Genomic DNA, 24,794 nt, shown 5'->3' on the forward strand with positions numbered 1-24,794 from the left:
CAACAGGAACAATCCAGTAATGGCAGCCACAGCCACTGGTTACTGGTCTGGACCACGTTGAAAGAAATGGTCGGCTGACGTCACTGCACCGCGGAGCGGGAGTACAGTAAAGGGGAAGCGCGGGCACTGGGTGCTGTGGGCAGGAACTACCATCAGCTTTGTTGCTCCACTGTCCCTGCAGACCGGGGACCTACTGCCATGAGCCATAACGATAGGTCCCCAGACCAGAGGAGCTTGTCCCCCTTTACCCGGCGGCGCAGGGATGGGAAGTGGTGAGTGGGATAGTGGATTGTCTCTTGCCTGTAGTCCTCTAAAAGTAAGTGTCTGATGCGCTCTGCAGTGCTGGAGACCCCTCACTTGTGGACCACTCTACCCCGGCGGCACGTGGAAATTCAGTGCAAGTTATTGAGTGGGTTTGGGGTTTAGCACACTGTGCCTCTTACCAGTACTGTCTCGGAACGTGATTGCCGGACTCGGATTTCCACCGGGGAGATGTTTGGTGGCCAGCGAGATGTGCGCAGTCCCGGGATCGTACTCTTGTATAATCCTTACGGTCCGGTTGGTAGTGGTGAGGATCGTTAGGGTGGCCAATGCTGAAGAAATTTGGTATAGGCTAGACGCGTTTCGAGACACTCTATGTCTTTTTCAATAGCAAGAGAAAGACAGAGGAGTGTCTTGAAACGCGTCTAGCCTATACCAGATATCTACAACATTGGCCACCACACCGCTCCTAATCACTACCAACCGGACCGTAAGGATTATACAAGAGTACGCTCCCGGGACTGCGCATATCTCGCTGGCCACCAAACATCTCCCCGGTGGAAATCAGAGTCCGGCAATCACGTTCCGAGACAGTACTGGTAAGAGGCACAGTGTGCTAAACCCCAAACCCACTCAATAACTTGCACTGAATTTCCACGTGCCGCCGGGGTAGAGTTGTCCACAAGTGAGGGGTCTCCAGCACTGCAGAGCGCATCAGACACTTACTTTTAAAGGACTACAGGCAAGAGACAATCCACTATCCCACTCACCACTTCCCATCCCTGCGCCGCCGGGTAAAGGGGGACAAGCACAAGGAGTCCCCAGCGCCGCAGAGCGCACTATCCTAAAAACCTCATTCAGCAATCATATATCAACACGGTGCCGCACGCAGTACAGTGATCCCTCAACTTACAATGGCCTCAACATACAATAGTTTCAACATACAATAGTCTTTTCTGGACCATTGTAACTTGAAACCAGACTCAACATACAATGCTATGGAATCTGCAAAACATGTCATTGGCTGGAAGAACCGATCAATCATAATGGATATTTCACTGGTAAAACCTGTCTATTCCTAAAGTGTATGCACTGACTGGTGTCTGGTAGCGCCCCCTACAGCACAGGGAGGTATTACATGTTCTGTACTCTTTACCTGTATTACTGAAGTGTATGCACTGACTGGTGTCTGGTAGTGCCCCCTACAGCACAGGGAGGTATTACATGTTCTGTACTCTTTACCTGTATTACTGAAGTGTATGCACTGACTGGTGTCTGGTAGTGCCCCCTACAGTACAGGGAGGTATTACATGTTCTGTACTCTTTACCTGTATTACTGATGTGTATGCACTGACTGGTGTCTGGTAGCGCCCCCTACAGTACAGGGATGTATTACATGTTCTGTACTACTCTTTACCTGTATTACTGAAGTGTATGCACTGACCGGTGTCTGGTAGCGCCCCCTACAGCACAGGGAGGTATTACATGTTCTGTACTCTTTACCTGTATTACTGAAGTGTATGTACTGACTGGTGTCTGGTAGCGCCCCCTACAGTACAGGGAGGTATTACATGTTCTGTACTCTTTACCTGTACCAGGGTTACCTGCTCCTTTGGACACCAGGTGAGGGCGACTCCATTACTTTTTTAGGACACTGTGTGTACTGTAATAGGACCCTGAAGAAGCTCCTGTCCTCTACATAGATTAGAGTTTCCCAAAGAGGGTGCCTCCAGCTGTTGCAAAACTACAACTCCCAGCATGCCCGGACAGCCGAAGGCTGTCCGGGCATGCTGGGAGTTGTAGTTTTGCAACAGCTGGATGCTCCCTGCTTGGGAAACATTGACCTAGACAGTGATTACAGCTCCCAGCAGATCTTTATTACTTTTATATGGAAGGATTTGCTTTATCTATATTAATTATCTACTTATTTTTCTATAATCCTCACTTTTTCCTATTTTTGGATGACATTTTGGTGGCTTCAGAACCAATTACCAGGTTTCCATAGAGTTCTGCTCTCAACATACAATGGTTTCAACATACAATGGTCGTCCCGGAACCGATTAATATTGTAACTTGAGGGACCACTGTACTTAGATACATTGTTACAAACTTCCGGCTACCTAGAATTGTGTGACGTTGCATTCTGCCATCTACAGCACCACCTCGGTCTGTATACACATAGCGCTACCTATATCCTGAGAATTGTTATTATACACGTTGATTCAACCATTTAATACGTTTTTATTCATTGTATGAACATACATACATACACACATATATATATATACATATATATATATATATATATATATATAATATATATATATATATATATATATATATCTACATATATATATATATATCTACATATATATATATATATATATATCTACATATATATATATATATATATCTACATATATATATATATATATATCTACATATATATATATATATATATATATATATATATATATATATATATATATCTATCTATCTCATCTCCTATCGTGGTCATCTGATCTCTGGTCCCTACCAAGGACACCACAGGAATTCCCATTGTTTTATGAATAAATTGTTACAACACACTGGACATTTCACATTATTTTTGACCATATACCGAATATACCGATTTATTTAAGCCCAGGCTGGAGGAACGTGTACCCCCCCCCCCCTACTACTCTATATGGATTATACTATAATCATTACAAAATGTCTCTAATATGGGGGTAAAATATTTGGGGAATGGGCCGTCAAGGAAACACTCAGGCAAAAAAAAAAAGGGTTGAAAACAACTGATCTAGGTCACAGCTCGTCAGTAAAGATCGGAGAAGTAAGTGTCCGCTCCCAGACGCCACATGTGAGATTACTGATAAGCGGTAAAATTCCCAGCCATGGGGTGTGATCACCTCTATATACAGGTTAAGACATAATCCCTCTATATAGGGCACGGCCAGGACTGTGCACACAATTCACACCAGGAAACCAGATAACTACTATAATACTGCTCCTATATACAAGAATATAACTACTATAATACTGTCTCCTATATACAAGAATATATCTACTATAATACTGCTCCTATATACAAGAATATAACTACTATAATACTGCTCCTATATACAAGAATATAACTACTATAATACTGCTCCTATATACAAGAATATAACTACTATAATACTGTTCCTATATACAAGAATATAACTACTATAATACTGCTCCTATATAGAGGAATATAACTACTATAATACTGATCCTATATACAAGAATATATCTACTATAATACTGCTCCTATATACAAGAATATAACTACTATAATACTGCTCCTATATACAAGAATATAACTACTATAATACTGCCCCGTATATACAAGAATATAACTACTATAATACTGCCCCGTATATACAAGAATATAACTACTATAATACTGCCCCGTATATACAAGAATATAACTACTATAATACTGCTCCTATATACAAGAATATAACTACTATAATACTGCCTCCTATATACAAGAATATAACTACTATAATACTGCCTCCTATATACAAGAATATAACTACTATAATACTGCCTCCTATATACAAGAATATAACTACTATAATACTGCCTCCTATATACAAGAATATAACTACTATAATACTGCTCCTATATACAAGAATATAACTACTATAATACTGTTCCTATATACAAGAATATACCTACTATAATACTGCTCCTATATACAAGAATATTACTACTATAATACTGCCTCCTATATACAAGAATATAACTACTATAATACTGCCTCCTCTATACAAGAATATAACTACTATAATACTGCCTCCTATATACAAGAATATAACTACTATAATACTGCCTCCTATATACAAGAATATAACTACTATAATACTGCCTCCTATATACAAGAATATAACTACTATAATACTGCCTCCTATATACAAGAATATAACTACTATAATACTGCTCCTATATACAAGAATATAACTACTATAATACTGCTCCTATATACAAGAATATAACTACTATAATACTGCTCCTATATACAAGAATATAACTACTATAATACTGCTCCTATATACAATATAACTACTATAATACTGCCTCCTATATACAAGAATATAACTACTATAATACTGCCTCCTATATACAAGAATATAACTACTATAATACTGCTCCTATATACAAGTATATAACTACTATAATACTGTCTCCTATATACAAGAATATACCTACTATAATACTGTCTCCTATATACAAGAATATACCTACTATAATACTGTCTCCTATATACAAGAATATACCTACTATAATACTGCTCCTATATACAAGAATATACCTACTATAATACTGCTCCTATATACAAGAATATAACTACTGTAATACTGCCTCCTATATACAAGAATATAACTACTATAATACTGCCTCCTATATACAAGAATATAACTACTATAATACTGCCTCCTATATACAAGAATATAACTACTATAATACTGCCTCCTATATACAAGAATATAACTACTATAATACTGTTCCTATATACAAGAATATACCTACTATAATACTGTTCCTATATACAAGAATATACCTACTATAATACTGCTCCTATATACAAGAATATAACTACTATAATACTGCTCCTATATACAAGAATATAACTACTATAATACTGCTCCTATATACAAGAATATAACTACTATAATACTGCCTCCTATATACAAGGAATATAACTACTATAATACTGCCTCCTATATACAAGAATATAACTACTAGAATACTGCTCCTATATACAAGAATATAACTACTAGAATACTGCTCCTATATACAAGAATATAACTACTATAATACTGCTCCTATATACAAGAATATAACTACTATAATACTGCTCCTATATACAAGAATATAACTACTATAATACTGCCTCCTATATACAAGAATTTAACTACTAGAATACTGCCTCCTATATACAAGAATATAACTACTATAATACTGCCCCTATATACAAGAATATAACTACTATAATACTGCTCCTATATACAAGAATATAACTACTATAATACTGCTCCTATATACAAGAATATAACTACTATAATACTGCCTCCTATATACAAGAAATAACTACTATAATACTGTCCCTATATACAAGAATATAACTACTATAATACTGCTCCTATATACAAGAATATAACTACTATAATACTGCCTCCTATATACAAGAATATAACTACTATAATACTGCTCCTATATACAAGAATATAACTACTATAATACTGCTCCTATATACAAGACATATAACTACTATAATACTGCTCCTATATACAAGAATATAACTACTATAATACTGCTCCTATATACAATATAACTACTATAATACTGCCTCCTATATACAAGAATATAACTACTATAATACTGCCTCCTATATACAAGAATATAACTACTATAATACTGCTCCTATATACAAGTATATAACTACTATAATACTGTCTCCTATATACAAGAATATACCTACTATAATACTGTCTCCTATATACAAGAATATACCTACTATAATACTGTCTCCTATATACAAGAATATACCTACTATAATACTGCTCCTATATACAAGAATATACCTACTATAATACTGCTCCTATATACAAGAATATAACTACTATAATACTGCCTCCTATATACAAGAATATAACTACTATAATACTGCCTCCTATAATACAAGAATATAACTACTATAATACTGCCTCCTATATACAAGAATATAACTACTATAATACTGCCTCCTATATACAAGAATATAACTACTATAATACTGTTCCTATATACAAGAATATACCTACTATAATACTGTTCCTATATACAAGAATATACCTACTATAATACTGCTCCTATATACAAGAATATAACTACTATAATACTGCTCCTATATACAAGAATATAACTACTATAATACTGCTCCTATATACAAGAATATAACTACTATAATACTGCTCCTATATACAAGAATATAACTACTATAATACCTGCCTCCTATATACAAGAATATAACTACTAGAATACTGCTCCTATATACAAGATATAACTACTAGAATACTGCTCCTATATACAAGAATATAACTACTATAATACTGCTCCTATATACAAGAATATAACTACTATAATACTGCTCCTATATACAAGAATATAACTACTATAATACTGCTCCTATATACAAGAATATAACTACTATAATACTGCCTCCTATATACAAGAATATAACTACTATAATACTGCTCCTATATACAAGAATATAACTACTATAATACTGCTCCTATATACAAGAATATAAATACTATAATACAGCCCCTTCTATACAGGGAATAAACCGCCTTACCTGCATCTCATATTGTAGCGTCATATGGAAGCACCAGGATCCCATCCCGACAGCTGTAAAACACAAGATCATTTATAAGTCACTACAATGGGGCAGACTTGGAATAGATGGGGAAGGGGCATGCTGGGAGTTGTAGTTGTACTCACCTGCTAACCCCAGGTAGGCCACCAAGTACCTGGTCTCCAGTCTGTCCCCTGAGGGCCGGTGGACGGCCCCGTAGATGGGCGGGAGGATCATGATCAGGTTGCTGACAGTGTTCCCTGTATGGAGAGAAGATTCGCTCTTTAGTTCCTCTTATACCGTATAAGCACCTGGTAGACCTGCCTTTCAGCAGCCTAGGAAAGACAGGTGACAACCCTGTAATAGTAATAACAGTGGTCCAATGGTGGTCACCCAGCTTTGCAAACCTCCTAATGGGCATTAATGTATAGCCAAAACATTGAAAAGGCTAGGAAAGCTGAATGAATGCTCTGTAGTTGCGTACCGCCACTGACTATTCATTCAGCTTTCCTACGGCCATTCGGGGGCCTGTAAAAGCTGTGGTAACCATCAGCTTTCCCATGGCCACTCTTACTATATAAAGCATTGTTTCCCCTACCAGGGTGCCTCCAGCTGTTGCAAAACTACAACTCCCAGCATGCCCGGACAGCCAACGGCTGTCCGGGCATGCTGGGAGTTGTAGTTTTGCAACAGCTGGAGGCACCCTGGTTGGGGAAACAATGATATAAAGGCTTAGAAAATAAACCTATGAGAGAGTGTTGGATGTAACTTTCTCAGCATCCTGAAAAACATTGTCCATGAATAATGGCTGCAACCCTGTGGGAGGGGTAACAGCAGCCGTAGTGACCAAAACCCAGCTTTCCCAGTCTCCTGAATGGTCAAATCCCTGCATCACTAAGCAGAAAGGCTGTTCAAGTGTCTAGGAAAAGCTTGTGATGAGCTCTGTAGGATTTGGCATCGGTGACCATGCACGTTGTCAACTCAGCTTTCCCAGCATCCTGAAGAAACCAACATGGCTGGAACTAAGCAGATTGGTGGTTGAAAAGCCGGAGAAACGAGTGGGAGTTGGTAGTGTTGGTATCACTTAGTATATTTACTGGCCATGTAGGAGTCTAAAGAAAACAGGGCACTAAGTACTGCAGAGAGTTCTCACTCAGCTTTCTAGGAATCCTGAAAAGGCCACATGCCCATAGTTATCATAACTAAGCATCCGGTCTACTGGGAAGTCTAGGAAAGCTGGGTGACAAACCTTGTGATAGAGTTGTAATGGTGACCCATATTTGCAGTCACCTAACTTTCCCAGGTTCCCGAAAAAACAACATAGAAGGAAGCAGATTGGCCACTAAAAGCCTAAGGCTCAAGTGCTAGTATCACTGGTCATACAGGAGTCTAGGAAAGCAGAGCACTAAGGTATAGAGTGAATATTGGGTTATTTATGTTTGGCTAAATATATAGTCGGGCCCCTAAAATGCGTGGGTGAGGGTTTTTTTTTTGTGGGGGGGGGGGGGGGCATTTCTACGGTTATTGTTTTAGGGCTGGGTAACAGATCAGGTACCTCCTACTCTCCAGGCTCGGAGAGGTTTGGTTTAGTCGTAGGGATAGAGAGTGTTAAAATTTTGTTAATAAATGCATACCGTATTTTTCGCCCTATAGGACGCGGCGGCGTATAAGACGCACCCAATTTATAGGTGCAAAATCTAAAAAAAAAAAATAACGATTTTGAACCCAATAGTGGTCTTCAACCTGCGGACCTCCAGATGTTTCAAAACTACAACTCCCAGCATGCCCGGACAGCCAACGGCTGTCCGGGCATGCTGGGAGTTGTAGTTTTGTAACATCTGGAGGTCCGCAGATTGAAGACCACTGGTATATGATTTAATACTCACGTGTCCCCACCGCTCCGGACCCGTCACCGCTGCCCTGGATGTCGCTCCATCGCTGTCGCCGCGTCCCCATCGCTCCGGAACGTCTCTGCTGCCGGCCGGGTATCCGCGCTCTCCGTCGCCGCCATCACGTCGTTACGCACGTCGACGAGGAAGGAGAGCGCCGGCCATACAGGGGATCCCTGAACGGAGAAGACACCGAGGAGGCAGGTAAGATCCCTCCCGGTGTCCTGTAAGCACTAACCCAGCTATTCAGTCAGGCGGTGAAATCGCGGTGGTCCCGAACAGCCGGGTTAGTGTCACTTTCCCTTCAGACGCGGCGGTCAGCTTTGATCGCCGCGTCTGAAGGGTTAATACAGGGCATCACCGCGATCGGTGATGTCCTGTATTAGCCGCGGGTCCCGGCCGTTGATGGCCGCAGGTAGAGATGAGCGAACTCACAGTAAATTCGATTCGTCACGAACTTCTCGGCTCGGCGGTTGCTGACTTTTCCTGCATAAATTAGTTCAGCTTTCCGGTGGGCTGGAAAAGGTGGATACAGTCCTAGGAGACTCTTTCCTAGGACTGTAGCCACCTTTTCCAGCCCATCGGAGCACCGGAAAGCTGAACTAATTTATGCAGGAAAAGTCATCGACTGCCGAGCCGAGAAGTTCGTGACGAATCAAATTTACTGTAAGTTCGCTCATCTCTAGTTATAAGCTACTAACATGATATTGGAGAGGGTTTTTACATTTTTTGGTTTTTTCTACCCTAGATGTTTTATGTGATACATTCTATCGCTAATAGTCCTGTATTCTGATGTATGATTTGATATGTTGTATATATATATTTTAGCTACCGCATATATTTTTTCCTTTCGAACATTGTATATTATTATGTTGGATATTGTGTAATGTCAGATATGAAGAAATAAATGCATAAAATGAAAATAAAAACTGCAGAGCTGTATGTGCTCCATACTCCAACCAGCTTTCCACGACATCCTGACAAGCCAATACCCCCCCCCCCCCCCCCCCCTAGTTTTCAGCTGGCCCACTCAAAAGTCTAGGAAAGCTGAATAAATGACCGGTAGTGCTATTGGTGGTCACAAAACTTTCCCAGCCCCTCCTGAATGGTCAAATATGACCAGATACATGTTTAGGAAAAAAAAAAAAAAAAACCTACGGAGAGGATGGCTGTAACTCAGCTTTCCCTGCATCCTGAAAACCCAACACACCCATAAGTAACATTACTAAGCAACCGGTCCCCTGAGAAGTCTAGGGAAGCTCAGCAATGACCCTTGTGAGAGAGCTGTAATGGTGACCATATTTGTCATCACCCAGCTTTCCCAGCATCCTGGAAAAAAAATAAAAATACTACATGGATGGAACTAAGACTGGACCTTAAAAAGTCTGGGAAAACAAGTTGAAGTTTAAGTGTTTACCATTCAGGAGTCTAGGAATGCAGAATACCAAGTACTGTGCTCCATTCAGGCTGTCACCCAGCTTTCCCGCCACCCAGAAAAGTTACATAGTTATTCCAAAGTAAGCAGCCGGTCCACTGAGAACTCTAGGAAAGATGGGCGACGACCCTTGTGCGAGCTGTAATGGGGACTACATTTGTCATCACCCAGCTTTCCCAGCACCCGGAAAAGTCAACACACCCATAGCTGTCATAGCTAAGCAGCCGGTCCACTAAGAAGGCTAGGAAAGCAGGGGGACAACCTTTGTGAGAGAGTTGTAACGGTGACTGTATGTGCCGCTACCCAGCTTTCCCAGCACCCTAAAAAGCCAATAATCGTGTAGTAATGGTTTAAGGGGGGACCTTTACAGACTCCACTCTTCTCCTGTAATAGAATCACTAGAATAGATTTGCCTGCGGGTTAGATAGGAAAATGTACAATCCCCGATTTTGCCGACACCGGATAAGGTGCGGCCGAGACAGATTTCCATACATGTTCTGGGGATTTGCATCTGTACAACGCCACAGCTTATGCTCCCGAGACACGGAGATGTCTGCGTAATCTCACTGGGGTGGGGGAAGGGACTGGGGCACCTACTATTACTTTAAGTCAGTGGTTCTCAACAAGGGTGCCTCCAGCTGTTGCAAAACTACAACTCCCAGCATGCCCGGACAGCCGAAGGCTGTCCGGTCATGCTGGGAGTTGTAGTTTTGCAACAGCTGGAGGCACCCTAGTTAGGAAATACTGCTCTATGTAGCTGTCGCATCATTAAGTTTACATCCTATATCACTAAATTCATAGGAATTAATTAATTAAAATTGCAGTTCTCATTCTGGCCATTAGAGGTCACTATCGCAAGCTGCAGTACAGACTCATTTTACAGTCTGCTGCAAAACAGATTCTCAAACGTGGTGAACTACTACGGACAGGAGCAGGAGATGCTTCATGGAGTTAAACCGTTACAAGTCACGCTGTAAAGCGGAATCCGAACTGCTGTGAAAAGACAAAAAAAATAAAAAAAAATTAAAAAAACATGGCCGACTGCCAAATAAATGTAGGCTACGAGTCGCTACAACCACGTTTTATGACTTATGTCATTTAAGTTTATTAAACTCTGAAGTTTGGGATAATTAGGAATCCGCCAAAAAAAAAACTCAGCGACGGAAAGATGCCGAAAAAAGGGGACTTTAGGATGTCACGGATACATTTTATGCATGCGCATTCTTTCTACTGCAACTTTGCTTCATTACACCTTATGTGCGTATGCATTGACTTTCCATTGAAAAAAAACGTATGCCAAACGATGCATCCAGTTGTGTCCGTTTTGCGTCTTTTTCGGTTTTGTCCGTTTTTTCCCGTACTCAAACCCGTAGCCTACCACGGTTTTTGGTCCGGGTGAAAAACCGTATTGCAATCTTTTTTTCTTCTTTTTTTTTTAACATGGAGTCAATGGGAACCGTACAGAACTGTATGTGCGTACGGTTCCATCCGGTTTTCACCATACGGTTTTTGACTTTGGCCAGTTTTTTTTTCTTGGAATTTCAATCAAACAAGTGAAACTTTATTCATAATGGAGTGAAAAGTTAAAAACGTATATTTTTTTTTCTTAAAAAGCGGATGTAACCGGACATCATTTTTCAAACCGTATACGGAATAAAATTTGTACACACGTTTTGATACAGTTTAGTCCGGTTTTGAGGAATCCGTTTTTTTTTTAAATCAAAAAACCTGATACGGGAACTGTATTGCAAAAACGTGGTGTGAACCCGGCCTAAGACAGGCCTCCTGTTTCATCAGTAGCAGCTGTTCTGTGTTTTTTTTCTACCCCCCCTTGCTTTATACTGCAGCTCTGCTTTGTTAGCAAACCAAGGAGTCCCAAGGAGTCCAGCACCGTATAGGTGTGGGGTCCCTATCTGCCATCGGGCCCCTCTACATCAGTGATCTCCAAACTGTGGACCTCCAGATGTTGCAAAACTACAACTCCCAGCATGCCCGGACAGCCAACGGCTGTCCGGGCATGCTGGGAGTTGAAGTTTTGCAAAAGGGAAGCCTTGATTTACCCTTCATGATCAGTGTGGATCCTCTGGAGGAGGCAGACAGGTGTTTGGCTGTCCGGCATGCTGGAGTTGAAGTTTTGCAACATCTGGAGGAAATTCCTCAAAACCGGACTAAACTGTATCAAAACATGTGTACAAACTTTAACCCCTATACCGTTTTAAAAATTATGTCCGGTTGCATCCGTTTTTAAGAAGGAAAAGCCGCATACGTTTTTAAATTTTCATTCCATTATGAATAAAGTTTTATTTGTTTGATTGAATACCAAGGAAAAAATAACTGTGCAAAGTCAAAAAACCGTATGGTGAAAACTGGATGGAATCGCACGCACATACAGTTCTGTACCGTTCCCATTGACTCCCATGTTAAAAAAAAAAAAAAAAAAAAACGTATACGGTTCAATACGGTTTTTCACCCGGACCAAAAACCATGGTAGGGGTGCGGTTTTGGATACGGGGAAAAAAAAAAACGGACAAAACCGTACAAGACGCAATAGGGAAACAACCAGATGCATCTTTTGGCATACGGTTTTCAATATGGATTCGTACGGTTTTCAAATTGAAAAATGTATACGGGAACTGTATTGCAAAAAGGTGGTGGTGAACTCGGCCTAAACCGGATGCAATTGTAGCAAATTCCTCAGCTGTGAAAAGTTCTGAATCTAAAGAAGAACATTCTTTTCCTTTATAGCAGTGTTTTCTCGACCCGAGTCAGTCAGTGCATTCTGGGAGTTGTAGTGTTGCAACAGACGGGGAACCTGGGGTCGACGAACGGTGACTTGCAGCAAGCAGAGGTCTTGAAAGGGCTAAACTAAGTAATTTGGAACGCAGCAGAACTCTTACAAAAATGGCCACTGGGTGGTCCCCAGCGCTGGCAGCGGTCATGACACACGAGAATGCAACTAAACCGAAGTCACGTGCCGCCCATTACCTCGCATCACTGACCTTAACACATCTCAGACGCACTGCGTCATGTGACCATAAGGAGAGATATACTGCGGGGGAACAGCTGAAGGACATCTCCATAGGGAAGCTAATCTAGATCCTCCAGGAGCCTGATCAGATGTATCCAGATCTCTATGGAGAAATTGTCCTGGTCAGATGGATCCAGATCTCTATAGAGAAACATGACCTGGTCAGATGGATCCAGATCTCTAGGAAGAAACATGACCTGGTCAGATGGATCCAGATCTCTATAGAGAAACATGTCCTGGTCAGATGGATCCAGATCTCTATAGAGAAAACATGGCCTGGTCAGATGGATCCAGATCTCTATAGAAACACATGACCTGGTCAGATGGATCCAGATCTCTATAGAGAAAACATGACCTGGTCAGATGGATCCAGATCTCTATAGAGAAACATGTCCTGGTCAGATGGATCCAGATCTCTATAGAGAAACATGACCTGGTCAGATGGATCCAGATCTCTATAGAGAAACATGACCTGGTCAGATGGATCCAGATCTCTATAGAGAACATGACCTGGTCAGATGGATCCAGATCTCTATAGAGAAACATGGCCTGGTCAGATGGATCCAGATCTCTCTAGAGAAACATGTCCTGGTCAGATGGATCCAGATCTCTATAGAGAAACATGGCCTGGTCAGATGGATCCAGATCTCTCTAGAGAAACATGTCCTGGTCAGATGGATCCAGATCTCTATAGAGAAACATGTCCTGGTCAGATGGATCCAGATCTCTATGCAGAAACATGGCCTGGTCAGAAGGATCCAGATCTCTATGCAGAAACATGGCCTGGTCAGATGGATCCAGATCTCTATAGAGAAACATGTCCTGGTCAGATGGATCCAGATCTCTATAGAGAAACATGTCCTGGTCAGATGGATCCAGATCTCTCTAGAGAAACATGTCCTGGTCAGATGGATCCAGATCTCTATAGAGAAACATGGCCTGGTCAGATGGATCCAGATCTCTATAGAGAAACATGGCCTGGTCAGATGGGTCCAGATCTCTATGGAGAAACATGGCCTGGTCAGATGGATCCAGATCTCTATGGAGAAACATGGCCTGGTCAGATGGATCAGATCTCTATAGAGAAACATGGTCTGGTCAGATGGATCCAGATCTCTATGGAGAAACATGGCCTGGTCAGATGGATCCAGATCTCTATGGAGAAACATGGCCTGGTCAGATGGATCCAGATCTCTAGGAAGAAACATGTCCTGGTCAGATGGATTCAGATCTCTATAGAGAAACATGTCCTGGTCAGATGGATCTAGATCTCTCTAGAAACACATGGCCTGGTCAGAAAAGTCATCAACTGCCGAGCCGAGAAGTTCTTGACGAATCGAATTTACTGTAAGTTCGCTCATCTCTAGTTATAAGCTACTACATGATATTGGAGAGGGTTTTACATTTTTGGTTTTTTCTACCCTAGATGTTTTATGTGATACATTCTATCGCTAATAGTCCTGTATTCTGATGTATGATTTGATATGTTGTATATATATATATTTTAGCTACCGCATATATTTTTTCCTTTCGAATATTGTTATGTTGGATATTGTGTAATGTCAGATATGAAGAAATAAATGCATAAAATGAAAATAAAAACTGCAGAGCTGTATGTGCTCCATACTCCAACCAGCTTTCCACGGCATCCTGACAAGCCAATACCCCCCCCCCCCTACTTTTCAGCTGGCCCACTCAAAAGTCTAGGAAAGCTGAATAAATGACCGGTATTGACTAGTGCTATTGGTGGTCACAAAACTTTCCAGCTCTCTCTCCTGAATGGTCAAATATGACCAGATACATGTTTAGAAAAAAAACAAAAAAAAACAACCCTACGGAGAGGATGGCTGTAACTCAGCTTTCCCTGCATCCTGAAAACCCAACACACCGTAAGTAACATTACTAAGCAACCGGTCCCCTGAGAAGTCTAGGGAAGCTCAGCAATGACCCTTGTGAGAGAGCTGTAATGGTGACCATATTGTCATCACCCAGCTTTCCAGCATCCTGGAAAAAAATAAATAAAAATACTACATGGATGGAACTAAGACTGGACCCTGAAAGTCTGGGAAAACAAGTTGAAGTTTAAGTGTTTACCATTCAGGAGTCTAGGAATGCAGAATACCAAGTACTGTGCTCCATTCAGGCTGTCACCCAGCTTTCCCGCCACCCAGAAAAGTTACATAGTTATTCCAAAGTAAGCAGCCGGTCCACTGAGAACTCTAGGAAAGATGGTGACGACCCTTGTGCGAGCTGTAATGGGGACTACATTTGTCATCACCCAGCTTTCCCAGCACCCGGAAAAGTCAACACACCCATAGCTGTCATAGCTAAGCAGCCGGTCCACTAAGAAGGCTAGGAAAGCAGGGGGACAACCTTTGTGAGAGTTGTAATGGTGACTGTATGTGTCGTTATCCAGCTTCCCAGCACCCTAAAAAGCCAGCAATCATGTAGTAATGATTTAAGGGGGGACCTTTACAGACTCCACTCTTCTCCTGTAATAGAATCCCTAGAATAGATTTGCCTGCGGGTTAGATAGGAAAATGTACAATCCCCGATTTTGCCGACACCGGATAAGGTGCGGCCGAGACAGATTTCCATACATGTTCTGGGGATTTGCATCTGTACAACGCCACAGCTTATGCTCCCGAGACACGGAGATGTCTGCGTAATCTCACTGGGGTGGGGGAAGGGACTGGGGCACCTACTATTACTTTAAGTCAGTGGTTCTCAACTAGGGTGCCTCCAGCTGTTGCAAAACTACAACTCCCAGCATGCCCGGACAGCCGAAGGCTGTCCGGTCATGCTGGGAGTTGTAGTTTTGCAACAGCTGGAGGCACCCTAGTTAGGAAATACTGCTCTATGTAGCTGTCGCATCATTAAGTTTACATCCTATATCACTAAATTCATAGGAATTAATTAATTCAAATTGCAGTTCTCATTCTGGCCATTAGAGGTCACTATCGCAAGCTGCAGTACAGACTCATTTTACAGTCTGCTGCAAAACAGATTCTCAAACGTGGTGAACTACTACGGACAGGAGCAGGAGATGCTTCATGAGTTAAACCGTTACAAGTCACGCTGTAAAGCGGAATCCGAACTGCTGTGAAAAGACAAAAAAAATTAAAAAAAAATAAAAAAAACATGGCCGACTGCCAAATAAATGTAGGCTACGAGTCGCTACAACCACGTTTTATGACTTATGTCATTAAAGTTTATTAAACTCTGAAGTTTGGGATAATTAGGAATCCGGCCAAAAAAAAAAACTCAGCGACGGAAAGATGCCGAAAAGGGGACTTTAGGATGTCACGGATACATTTTATGCATGCGCCATTCTTTCTACTGCAACTTTGCTTCATTACACCTTATGTGCGTATGCATTGACTTTCCATTGAAAAAAAAACGTATGCCAAACGATGCATCTAGTTGTGTCCGTTTTGCGTCTTTTTCGGTTTTGTCCGTTTTTTCCCGTACTCAAACCCGTAGCCTACCACGGTTTTTGGTCCGGTGTGAAAAACGGTATTGCAATCTTTTTTTTCTTCTTTTTTTTTTAACATGGGAGTCAATGGGAACCGTACAGAACTGTATGTGCGTACGGTTCCATCCAGTTTTCACCATACGGTTTTAGACTTTGCCCAATTTTTTTTCATGGAATTTCAATCAAACAAGTGAAACTTTATTCATAATGGAGTGAAAAGTTAAAAACGTATATTTTTTTTTTCTTAAAAAGCGGATGTAACCGGACATCATTTTTCAAACCGTATACGGAATAAAATTTGTACACACGTTTTGATACAGTTTAGTCCGGTTTTGAGGAATCCGTTTTTTTTTAAATCAAAAAACCTGATACGGGAACTGTATTGCAAAAACGTGGTGTGAACCCGGCCTAAGACAGGCCTCCTGTTTCATCAGTAGCAGCTGTTCTGTGTTTTTTTTCTACCCCCCCTTGCTTTATACTGCAGCTCTGCTTTGTTAGCAAACCAAGGAGTCCCAAGGAGTCCAGCACCGTATAGGTGTGGGGTCCCTATCTGCCATCGGGCCCCTCTACATCAGTGATCTCCAAACTGTGGACCTCCAGATGTTGCAAAACTACAACTCCCAGCATGCCGGACAGCCAACGGCTGTCCGGGCATGCTGGGAGTTGAAGTTTTGCAAAAGGGAAGCCTTGATTTACCCTTCATGATCAGTGTGGATCCTCTGGAGGAGGCAGACAGGTGTTTGGCTGTCCGGGCATGCTGGGAGTTGAAGTTTTGCAAAAGGGAAGCCTTGATTTACCCTTCATGATCAGTGTGGATCCTCTGGAGGAGGCAGACAGGTGTTTGGCTGTCCGGGCATGCTGGGAGTTGAAGTTTTGCAAAAGGGAAGCCTTGATTTACCCTTCATGATCAGTGTGGATCCTCTGGAGGAGGCAGACAGGTGTTTGGCTGTCCGGGCATGCTGGGAGTTGAAGTTTTGCAAAAGGGAAGCCTTGATTTACCCTTCATGATCAGTGTGGATCCTCTGGAGGAGGCAGACAGGTGTTTGGCTGTCCGGGCATGCTGGGAGTTGAAGTTTTGCAAAAGGGAAGCCTTGATTTACCCTTCATGATCAGTGTGGATCCTCTGGAGGAGGCAGACAGGTGTTTGGCTGTCCGGGCATGCTGGGAGTTGAAGTTTTGCAAAAGGGAAGCCTTGATTTACCCTTCATGATCAGTGTGGATCCTCTGGAGGAGGCAGACAGGTGTTTGGCTGTCCGGGCATGCTGGGAGTTGAAGTTTTGCAAAAGGGAAGCCTTGATTTACCTTTCATGATCAGTGTGGATCCTCTGGAGGAGGCAGGCAGGTGTTTGGCTGTCCAGGCATGCTGGGAGTTGAAGTTTTGCAACATCTGGAGGGCCACAGTTTGGAGACCACTGGTGTAGATCAACACTATTTCAGATGCTTCGGAGATTGGGTGTGTATACGTTTTCCAGCCAAGCCCCACCATACATCCACACGGGCACACACCCCGAGGATGCTGGGAGTTGTAGTTTTGCAACATCCAGAGGCCCATATTTTGGAGATCACTGCCCTAAATACACCTCAGCTTTTTAGGAGCACTATCTAAGGCCGGGTTCACATCAGGTTTTTGCAATACAGTTCCTGTATCAGGTTTTTGAGAAATTCCTCAAAACCGGACTAATCTGTATCAAAACGTGTGTACAAACTTTAACCCGTATACGGTTTTAAAAAATGATGTCCGGTTGCATCCGTTTTTTTTAAGAAGGAAAAGCCGTATACGTTTTTAAATTTTCATTTCATTAAGAATAAAGTTTTATTTGTTTGATTGAAATTCCAAGAAAAAAAAAACTGTGCAAAGTCAAAAACCGTATGGTGAAAACTGGATGGAATCGCACGCACATACAGTTCTGTACGGTTCCCATTGACTCCCATGTTAAAAAAAAAACAAAAAAAAAAAACAAAAAAAAAAAACGTATACGGTTCAATACGGTTTTTCACCCGGACCAAAACCGTGGTAGGGTGCGGTTTTGGGTACGGGGAAAAAAAAAAAAAACGGACAAAACCGTACAAGACGCAATAGGGAAACAACCAGATGCATCTTTTGGCATACGGTTTTCAATATGGATTCGTGCGGTTTTCAAATTGAAAATGTATACGGGAACTGTATTGCAAAAACGTGGTGTGAACTCAGCCTAAACCGGATGCAATTGTAGCAAATCCTCAGCTGTGAAAAGTTCTGAAGCTAAAGAAGAACATTCTTTTCCTTTATAGCAGTGTTTCTCGACCCGAGTCAGTCAGTGCGTTCTGGGAGTTGTAGTGTTGCAACAGACGGGGAACCTGGGGTCGACGAACGGTGACTTGCAGCAAGCAGAGGTCTTGAAAGGGGCTAAACTAAGTAATTTGGAACGCTGCAGAACTCTTACAAAAATGGCCACTGGGTGGTCCCCAGCGCTGGCAGCGGTCATGACACACGAGAATGCAACTAAACCGAAGTCAACGTGCCGCCCATTACCTCGCATCACCGACCTCAACACATCTTAGACGCACTGCGTCATGTGACCATAAGGAGAGATATACTGCGGGGGAACAGCTGAAGGACATCTCCATAGGGAAGCTAATCTAGATCCTCCAGGAGCCTGATCAGATGGATCCAGATCTCTATAGAGAAACATGTCCTGGTCAGATGGATCCAGATCTATATGGAGAAACATGGCCTGGTCAGATGGATCCAGATCTCTATAGAGAAACATGGTCTGGTCAGATGGATCCAGATCTCTAGGAAGAAACATGACCTGGTCAGATGGATCCAGATCTCTATAGAGAAACATGTCCTGGTCAGATGGATCCAGATCTCTATAGAGAAACATGTCCTGGTCAGATGGATCCAGATCTCTCTAGAGAAACATGTCCTGGTCAGATGGATCCAGATCTCTATAGAGAAACATGGCCTGGTCAGATGGATCCAGATCTCTATAGAGAAACCTGACCTGGTCAGATGGATCCAGATCTCTGTGGGGAAACATGGCCTGGTCAGAGGGATCCAGATCTCTATAGAGAAACATGTCCTGGTCAGATGGATCCAGATCTCTATAGAGAAACATGGCCTAGTCAGATGGATCCAGATCTCTATAGAGAAACATGGCCTAGTCAGATGGATCCAGATCTCTATAGAGAAACATGGCCTGGTCAGATGGATCCAGATCTCTATAGAGAAACATGGCCTGGTCAGATGGATCCAGATCTCTATAGAGAAACATGTCCTAGTCAGATGGATCCAGATCTCTATAGAGAAACATGGCCTGGTCAGATGGATCCAGATCTCTATAGAGAAACATGGCCTGGTCAGATGGATCCAGATCTCTATAGAGAAACATGTCCTGGTCAGATGGATCCAGATCTCTATAGAGAAACATGTCCTGGTCAGATGGATCCAGATCTCTCTAGAGAAACATGTCCTGGTCAGATGGATCCAGATCTCTATAGAGAAACATGGCCTGGTCAGATGGATCCAGATCTCTATAGAGAAACCTGACCTGGTCAGATGGATCCAGATCTCTGTGGGGAAACATGGCCTGGTCAGATGGATCCAGATCTCTATAGAGAAACATGTCCTGGTCAGATGGATCCAGATCTCTATAGAGAAACATGTCCTGGTCAGATGGATCCAGATCTCTATAGAGAAACATGTCCTGGTCAGATGGATCCAGATCTCTCTAGAGAAACATGTCCTGGTCAGATGGATCCAGATCTCTATAGAGAAACATGGCCTGGTCAGATGGATCCAGATCTCTATAGAGAAACCTGACCTGGTCAGATGGATCCAGATCTCTGTGGGGAAACATGGCCTGGTCAGAGGGATCCAGATCTCTATAGAGAAACATGTCCTGGTCAGATGGATCCAGATCTCTATAGAGAAACATGGCCTAGTCAGATGGATCCAGATCTCTATAGAGAAACATGGCCTAGTCAGATGGATCCAGATCTCTATAGAGAAACATGGCCTGGTCAGATGGATCCAGATCTCTATAGAGAAACATGGCCTGGTCAGATGGATCCAGATCTCTATAGAGAAACATGTCCTAGTCAGATGGATCCAGATCTCTATAGAGAAACATGGCCTGGTCAGATGGATCCAGATCTCTATAGAGAAACATGGCCTGGTCAGATGGATCCAGATCTCTATAGAGAAACATGTCCTGGTCAGATGGGTCCAGATCTCTATAGAGAAACATGTCCTGGTCAGATGGGTCCAGATCTCTATTGGGAAAGACGTCCTGGTCAGATGGATCCAGATCTCTATGGAGAAACATGACCTGGTCAGATGGATCCAGATCTCTATGGAGAAACATGGCCTGGTCAGATGGATCCAGATCTCTATAGAGAAACATGGCCTGGTCAGATGGATCCAGATCTCTGTGGAGAAACATGTCCTGGTCAGATGGATCCAGATCTCTATAGAGAAACATGTCCTGGTCAGATGGATCCAGATCTCTATAGAGAAACATGGCCTAGTCAGATGGATCCAGATCTCTATAGAGAAACATGTCAGAGATCTCTATAGAGATCTGGATCCATCTGACCAGGTCATGTTTCTCTATAGAGATCTGGATCCATCTGACTAGGACATGTTTCTCTATAGAGATCTGGATCCATCTGACCAGGACATGTTTCTCTATAGAGATCTGGATCCATCTGATCAGGCTCCTGGAGGATCTAGATTAGCTTCCCTATGGAGATGTCCTTCAGCTGTTCCCCCGCAGTATATCTCTCCTTATGGTCACATGACGCAGTGCGTCTGAGATGTGTTGAGGTCGGTGATGCGAGGTAATGGGCGGCACGTGACTTCGGTTTAGTTGCATTCTCGTGTGTCATGACCGCTGCCAGCGCTGGGGACCACCCAGTGGCCATTTTTGTAAGAGTTCTGCTGCGTTCCAAATTACTTAGTTTAGCCCCTTTCAAGACCTCTGCTTGCTGCAAGTCACTGTTCGTCGACCCCAGGTTCCCCGTCTGTTGCAACACTACAACTCCCAGAACGCACTGACTGACTCGGGGCGAGAAACACTGCTATAAAGGAAGAGAATGTTCTTCTTTAGATTCAGAACTTATCACAGCTGAGGATTTGCTACAATTGCATCCGGTTTAGGCCGGGTTCACACCACGTTTTTGCAATACAGTTCCCGTATACATTTTCAATTTGAAAACCAAGAAGGGATGGGCCGAGCTGGCATAATGCTTCGATAAGCCATACTGTCCACCATTACACCTCCTCCACCACACTAGACAGGAAGGGCTCATACATTCTGCTTGGGACAAAGAGCCACAGAGATCTGGATCCATCTGACCAGGCCATGTTTCTCCATAGAGATCTGGATCCATCTGACGAGGCCATGTTTCTCTATAGAGATCTGGATCCATCTGACCAGGACATGTTTCTCTATAGAGATCTGGATCCATCTGACCAGGTCATGTTTCTCCACAGAGATCTGGATCCATCTGACCAGGCCATGTGTTTCTATAGAGATCTAGATCCATCTGACCAGGCCATGTTTCTCTATAGAGATCCGGATCCATCTGACCAGGTCATGTTTCTTCCTAGAGATCTGGATCCATCTGACCAGACCATGTTTCTCTATAGAGATCTGGATCCATCTGACCAGGACATGTTTCTCTATAGAGATCTGGATCCATCTGACCAGGCCATGTTTCTCTATAGAGATCTGGATCCATCTGACCAGGACATGTTTCTCTAGAGAGATCTGGATCCATCTGACCAGGACATGTTTCTCTAGAGAGATCTGGATCCATCTGACCAGGACATGTTTCTCTATAGAGATCTGGATCCATCTGACCAGGCCATGTTTCTCCATAGAGATCTGGATCCATCTGACCAGGTCATGTTTCTCCATAGAGATCTGGATCCATCTGACCAGGCCATGTTTCTCCATAGAGATCTGGATCCATCTGACCAGGACATGTTTCTCTATAGAGATCTGGATCCATCTGACCAGGCTCCTGGAGGATCTAGATTAGATGGATCTAGTTTCTCTATAGAGAAACATGTCCTGGTCAGATGGATCCAGATCTCTATAGAGAAACATGTCCTGGTCAGATGGGTCCAGATCTCTATTGGGAAACATGGTCTGGTCAGATGGATCCAGATCTCTATAGAGAAACATGTCCTGGTCAGATGGATCCAGATCTCTATAGAGAAACATGTCCTGGTCAGATGGGTCCAGATCTCTATTGGGAAACATGGTCTGGTCAGATGGATCCAGATCTCTATAGAGAAACATGTCCTGGTCAGATGGATCCAGATCTCTATAGAGAAACATGTCCTGGTCAGATGGATCCAGATCTCTATAGAGAAACATGGTCTGGTCAGATGGATCCAGATCTCTATAGAGAAACATGTCCTGGTCAGATGGATCCAGATCTCTATAGAGAAACATGGCCTGGTCAGATGGATCCAGATCTCTATAGAGAAACATGGTCTGGTCAGATGGATCCAGATCTCTAGGAAGAAACATGACCTGGTCAGATGGATCCGGATCTCTATAGAGAAACATGTCCTGGTCAGATGGTTCCAGATTTCTATAGAGAAACATGGTCTGGTCAGATGGATCCAGATCTCTAGGAAGAAACATGTCCTGGTCAGATGGATCCTGATCTCTATAGAGAAACATGGCCTGGTCAGATGGATCCAGATCTCTATAGAGAAACATGGCCTGGTCAGATGGATCCAGATCTCTATAGAGAAACATGGCCTGGTCAGATGGATCCAGATCTCTATAGAGAAACATGGCCTGGTCAGATGGATCCAGATCTCTATAGAGAAACATGGCCTGGTCAGATGGATCTAGATCTCTATAGAAACACATGTCCTGGTCAGATGGATCCAGATCTCTATAGAGAAACATGGCCTGGTCAGATGGATCCAGATCTCTATAGAGAAACATGGCCTGGTCAGATGGATCTAGATCTCTATAGAGAAACATGGCCTGGTCAGATGGATCTAGATCTCTATAGAAACACATGTCCTGGTCAGATGGATCCAGATCTCTATAGAGAAACATGGCCTGGTCAGATGGATCCAGATCTCTCTAGAGAAACATGGCCTGGTCAGATGGATCTAGATCTCTATAGAGAAACATGGCCTGGTCAGATGGATCTAGATCTCTATAGAAACACATGTCCTGGTCAGATGGATCCAGATCTCTATAGAGAAACATGGCCTGGTCAGATGGATCCAGATCTCTATAGAGAAACATGGCCTGGTCAGATGGATCCAGATCTCTATAGAGAAACATGGCCTGGTCAGATGGATCTAGATCTCTATAGAAACACATGGCCTGGTCAGATGGATCCAGATCTCTATAGAGAAACATGGCCTCGTCAGATGGATCCAGATCTCTATGGAGAAACATGGCCTGGTCAGATGGATCCAGATCTCTATAGAGAAACATGACCTGGTCAGATGGATCCAGATCTCTGTGGCTCTTTGTCCCAAGCAGAATGTATGAGCCCTTCCTGTCTAGTGTGGTGGAGGAGGTGTAATGGTGGACAGTATGGCTTATCGAAGCATTATCCAGCTCGGCCCATCCCTTCTTGGAACTCTGTCAGCAGTACAACCATCCACAAGGGTCTTCTAGTCATGGATCACTTCCAGGAACATGACAGTTTTCCTCGCGTCCTTGACCTTCACCGTCCTCAGATCCTAATTCTATCACCATCTTCGGGAACATGTAGAACGGGCTGTTCAGGGCACGTCAGGTCCTCCATAGAATGTGTGAACAATCTTGTACAGCGTCATCACCTCGTGTGATCTAGGTCAGGATGATCTGAAGGCCAGATGATGGACAACGTACTACTAGAGGGGAATCTCTAAGGGGACATCTGGTCTGGATCAGTGGTCTCAAACTGTGGCCCTCCAGATGTTGCTAAACTACAACTCCCAGCATGCCCGGACAGCCAACGGCTGTCCGGGCATGCTGGGAGTTGAAGTTTTGCAAAAGGGAAGCCTTGATTTACCTTTCATGATCAGTGTGGATCCTCTGGAGGAGGCAGACAGGTGTTTGGCTGTCCGGGGATGCTGGGAGTTGTAGGTTTGCAACAGCTGAAGGGCCACAGTTTGGAGACCACTGGTGTAGATCAACGCTATTTCAAATGCCCCGGAGATTGGGTGTATATACGTTCTGCAGCCAAGCCCCACCATACATCCACACCAGCACACACCCCGAGGATTAACCCGGCTTTACAGAAATAAAAAGGAAACACACCGCTCTGGATCAGGATCAAATATTCCAGAAGATGTTTACTCAGCGTGAGAGCCTCCACTACATCTG

At 42.9% G+C, this 24,794-nt stretch overlaps 1 protein-coding gene across 1 annotated transcript in view; it reads right to left on the reverse strand.

Annotated features, from left to right (window-relative positions):
* The window catches only part of ACER3 (alkaline ceramidase 3), a 58,280-nt gene that overhangs the window by 15,881 nt on the left and 17,605 nt on the right, over window positions 1–24,794 (reverse strand). Inside the window, exons 2-3 of the mRNA XM_056561164.1 lie at window positions 6,772–6,885; window positions 6,626–6,678 (exon numbers count right to left, since the gene is read on the reverse strand). Of these exons, the coding sequence (XP_056417139.1) occupies window positions 6,626–6,678; window positions 6,772–6,885 (167 nt within the window). The remainder of the gene's footprint in view (window positions 1–6,625; window positions 6,679–6,771; window positions 6,886–24,794) is intronic.

Source organism: Hyla sarda, chromosome 2, assembly GCF_029499605.1.
Source record: "Hyla sarda isolate aHylSar1 chromosome 2, aHylSar1.hap1, whole genome shotgun sequence".
Lineage (NCBI taxonomy): Eukaryota > Metazoa > Chordata > Amphibia > Anura > Hylidae > Hyla > Hyla sarda.